The sequence below is a fragment of the Jaculus jaculus genome, chromosome X, assembly GCF_020740685.1.
Source record: "Jaculus jaculus isolate mJacJac1 chromosome X, mJacJac1.mat.Y.cur, whole genome shotgun sequence".
Lineage (NCBI taxonomy): Eukaryota > Metazoa > Chordata > Mammalia > Rodentia > Dipodidae > Jaculus > Jaculus jaculus.
The window spans coordinates 35305523-35310199 of record NC_059125.1 but is presented as its reverse complement, the minus strand read 5'-3'; the positions used below and the strand labels follow the sequence as shown (position 1 = coordinate 35310199).

At 37.3% G+C, this 4677-nt stretch overlaps 1 protein-coding gene across 1 annotated transcript; it reads right to left on the bottom strand.

The window, feature by feature from the left end:
* Window positions 1–1196: 1196 nt before the first annotated feature.
* LOC101616282 (ubiquitin carboxyl-terminal hydrolase 15-like) lies at window positions 1197–4129 on the bottom strand. Its single transcript, XM_045140647.1, is given in 3 exon segments — window positions 1197–2606; window positions 2609–2884; window positions 2887–4129. Coding segments are annotated over 3 exon segments (2919 nt in total). The 3' UTR covers window positions 1197–1206.
* Between the last annotated feature and the right edge of the window lie 548 nt (window positions 4130–4677).

Genomic DNA, 4677 nt, shown 5'->3' with positions numbered 1-4677 from the left:
TACCCAGAGGCATCCCCTGCCCCAATGACTGACTGCTGCTCTCACAACACATAACCTACAACCCCATGTGAAATACCAGCAACTCCACTGAGGAAGGCCCTCAGTGTAATAGGGGCAGGGAGGAGGGAAAAGATGTTGTCCACACATGATGTATCCATACAAAGTCTGTTCTTAATAAAGAAAAGAAATGAAATGAAAAGAAAAGAAAAGAAAAGAAAAGAAAAGAAAAGAAAAGAAAAGAAAAGAAAAGAAAAAACTGTACATCTCCAATTTAGACTCATATCATCTTACCTATCCATAAAGATATACTTCATAAAATATCTATTATTGGCTTATAACTTACTCTAAATTGAGATTATATATATATACTATCTGTAATTAAGACACAATAATTAATATTAGGCTCATTTTATAGATGATTTAACTGCGGTTTAGAAATGTTAACTGGCTTGTTCAGAGCTACACAGCTATTAAGTGAGACTACCAGTGATTTTTACCTAATATGTACAGCCCTAAAGTCTACTACTCTTTTTTCTTATCATTCAGCTTTCCCATGTTTTCATTCTTCTCATAAGAAAAAGTTGGGATAAATGAGGGGGGAAGAAATATAAAACTTTCCCTTTCATCCTTCCACTTTCACTATATGTATACATTTCCTTTCTAAACATATTTTATTTTTTTCTAACTTACAAGGGACTTATTTGTGAATTCCTATATATTTAGCTTGTAAATAAAAGACTGTAAATGTATTAAGAGACAATTTCTTTTAAAGTTTTCATTGTGTTTCACTTCAAGTTCTGCACAAGTTAAAATCTGATAAAGGGGGCTGGAGAGATGGCTTAGCAGTTAAGTGCTTGCCTGTGAAGCCTAAGGACCCCGGTTCAAGGCTCGATTCACCAGGACCCAAGTTACCCAGATGCACAAAGGGGTGCATGCATCTGGAGTTCGTTTGCAGTGGCTGGAAGCCCTGGAGCTCCCATTCTCTCTCTCTCTCTCTCTCTCTTTCTCTATCCGCCTCTTTCTCTGTATGCCGCTCTCAAATAAATAAATAAAAAATGAACAAACTTTAAAAAAAATCTGATAAAGGATTTACGTTCAATTATCTGAAACTCCCCATCTCAGACTTTTATTTTAACGTAGTGGGTAACTTCATTTTCATAGATACCACCAGCAGGAAAGTCTCTCTTATAGCTCCTAGGACTTCCATTAATTAGTGTGCATACAGTTTTCATTCTCTAAGTCATTGTCATTGTCATTGCTAACTTCATCGCTTTCTACGGGGATGCGAGTAGCAGCTGAAGCACCTTTAGTTTCTCAGTCAAGAGGGAAAAAGCCAGTTCTGCTGAAAGTGTCCTGTCTGTGGTAGAAGAGTACATATGCTGCTTTGGACACAATTTGGTCTTCAGATGCAGTGGAGACACTACTGTCATCAAAATAGTACCATTTTCCATCATCTTTATTTTTGGCAAAAGCAGTATAATGTCCTCCTCCCATCCCTCCATAGTGGTTGGAAACAGCAATCAAATTATAGTGGCAAGGACCTGCATTTGGATTAATTAGGAATTCTAACTTATCTAAGCCATTGATAGGAAAATCAACTAAAGTATCCAACTTGTCTCTCATGTAGCAACTGTAGGAAAACTGCTTGAGATGAATCACAAGTACTGGAGGCAGAGACCATAAGTCTAATTTCTTTGTGGCTTGCTGGTGTTCTTTACAATTTGGACAATACCAGGAATCTTCAGCACCTAGCTTTTCTTTTGTTGTGAAAAGCTTAATGCAGTCTTTTAATTTCACAAAGGGCTTTTTAGGAGGTTTATATTCCACACTTTCATGTTTTTCAAAATCCTCAGCAGCATTTTTATCAAAGTATCTCTTTTTCAAATCAGGATCCCAATCCAATACAAGAAAAGCTCTTTCATCTAGCCTAGGTTGCCTATCATCAAATATTATATGCCTGGTATCATCTTTGATGTAATTGATGTCAGTATTACCTAAGTTGTTGAACTGGAATGTAAACAAATGTTTTTTGTGTCCTGTGAGTTGCCCTTTACAAGTTTCTTCAGTACACAATCCATTTTCAGAATCATTATCCCCTCCAACTGAATCTTCAGACTGACTGTTTTCATTTTCTGAGGGAAGTTCTTGATCCTGGCTGGATTCAGGTTCATCTGTTTCCATTTCATTTGGTGAGCCTTCTTCATGTATGCCATTTGGGCCATTTCCATTAATATTTTGGTCCTTACAGCAATGTAGGGATCCTTCAGTTTCTTCAGTTTCAGTAGATATTTTGACGTACTGGCACATTCTCAAAAGCAGGAGATTATAGAGTTTATCTTCAGTATTGTTTCATGGTACAATCATAAGAAAAGGCTGACCAAAAAGTGAAGAATCAGTATGTTGGGTATAACTTGAATGTCTGAATTTTTCTCTTAGGCAAACAGGAATAACCACATGTTCTGTATCTTCTGTCCTACTGATTCCATTTTCAAACACATAAATATCATCCCGTTCCATAATACTACTTAGGTTGTCATCCACCGCAAATATTCTATGAAATCTATGATTGTAGATATCAGTAACTATCATCTTGTCTGCTGGTACTTTGCTGCACAAAGATCTGCTATATTTCCAAGTTTGGGCACAATCACTTTGTACTGCAAAGGTTTAGTAAGTGGATCCATTCTAATTAAATAAACTTCCAAACTACATTCTTTTTTCATGGGCAATGGAAATGTCAAATAACAAAACGGATCAAATGTTACTGAAATCTTAGCACACTCAGGACACACTAAAGTTGATTTGAAAAGGCCATGAAATATATCGACAATGATTGAATCACTTCTTTTTAGATGGTTTTCCCAGGCTTCTTCAGCAACCACCTATCTGGCCTTCCATCAACATCCTTTAATTGTATATATGGTTTTTTCCTAATTCTATTCAAATCTTCATGTAGTCCATCTAAGAGGAAAGCTAACAGTTCTTGACAGTCTTGTTGTTGATACCCAGAGACCTGAGGTGCAAAACGTCCTACCTGCATCTTAAATGCTCTTGGAGTGACATAGCTAAACTTCCCAGACCACATCTGCTTGATGAGTTCTGCATATGACTTAGCAATCTCGCCTCTCATTCCTAAAGGATTGTCAAAATTCAGGTCTTCTTGGTACTTATCATTGAGAAAATACTCAGTAAGTGGAGGTGTGTTGCTCAAGCACTGAATAGCTGAGTTCATAAAACAGGTATTTCCCAAGTTACTTAAGCCACAGAGGCCTGGCTGTTCATTATTTCTTCCAGTTTCTGAATAATCATAGTTATTATAAGAAGTATATGATGGGAGACAATAATTTGAGTTTTTCACATTCCTGTTGCTGATGTTGTTATAATTATTTGATAGAAATGAAGGAGAGATATTTGGTAAAGTTGAAAAATTGGATGTACCTGGGAACTTAGAAGAAGAAGGACCCCTTGGCCACGGTCCATCTTCATTTTTTTGTTCTACCACTAACACCTGTCCTTGGTACAAGCCAGCATCCTGAATGGTGCTATCTGGTTTATTCAGTTGTTCAAATGTATTACTCATATATTTGTTCCACAATCTGGTCTCTTTTTCATCTGGAATATTGAAGATCTTTCTTATTTCCTTTTCAATTGTATCTATTGTGTCGACTTTGCTAAATCTTCGAGTTACGACATTGTTAATATTTCCATCTTCACAGAGCTTCAGTTCTGTGAGATAAACTGCTACTTTGCAGTGCTTTACAAACATACCCTGTTAAACCACTTTTCTTGCTATTTGCTCTTGACCTTCCATCAATGTGTACCAGCTGACAAGTTTGTTCCAACCCTCAGTTGGCAAGAGTATGTAATCCAATTCATCAATAAGATGTTCCTTAAGTGACTGGGCATCACCATCTTTGAGAAGCCCAGAGTTATCAATAGGTCCAGGATATACATTTTGATCTCCCATCTGGTATTTGTCCCAACTGTCAAAGCCAACATATTTTTTCCACTGTTTGAACCAGTGACTATCAACTAGGTACCAGGTGTCCCCTTTCCAGAGCGAGATTTTGAGCAGCGTCACAATGTCAGAACGTTGGGTGTCCAGGTCCTCTGCTCCACCTTCCGCCATCTTCTTCCACTCTAAACATATTTTAAATTGAACCTGGGGAAATATATGTTATATAACAGTACATAATTTAATGGTCAAGCACACAATTTTCTGTTTTAATTAGATTGCATTTGATTTATTGTTTTTAGTATGGACATTGCTGTTTGTTTAGGGTAGCAGAATTGCTTATGAAAAAAAAATTCATCAGTTTCCGTTAGTGCTATGAAATATTCTTTCTTATTAACACAGAGCACAGACAAAGGTATGCTCTCAAACAGCCAAAAATTCGGGGACTGGCAAGATGGCTTAGCGGTTAAGGCATTTGCCTGCAAAGCCGCCAAAGGATCCCGGTTTGATTTTCCAGGACCCACTTAAGCCAGATGCACAAGGGGGAACATGCATCTGGAGTTCATTTGCAGCAGTAGAAGTCCCTGGTGTGCCCATTCTGTGCCCATTCTCTCTCTCTCTCTCTCTCTCTCTCTCTCTCTCTCTCTCTCTAATAATAAAATAATTGTTTCCAAAAAAAAACCAAAAATTCACACAAAATGAGAAAAGAAAATATAAACCAG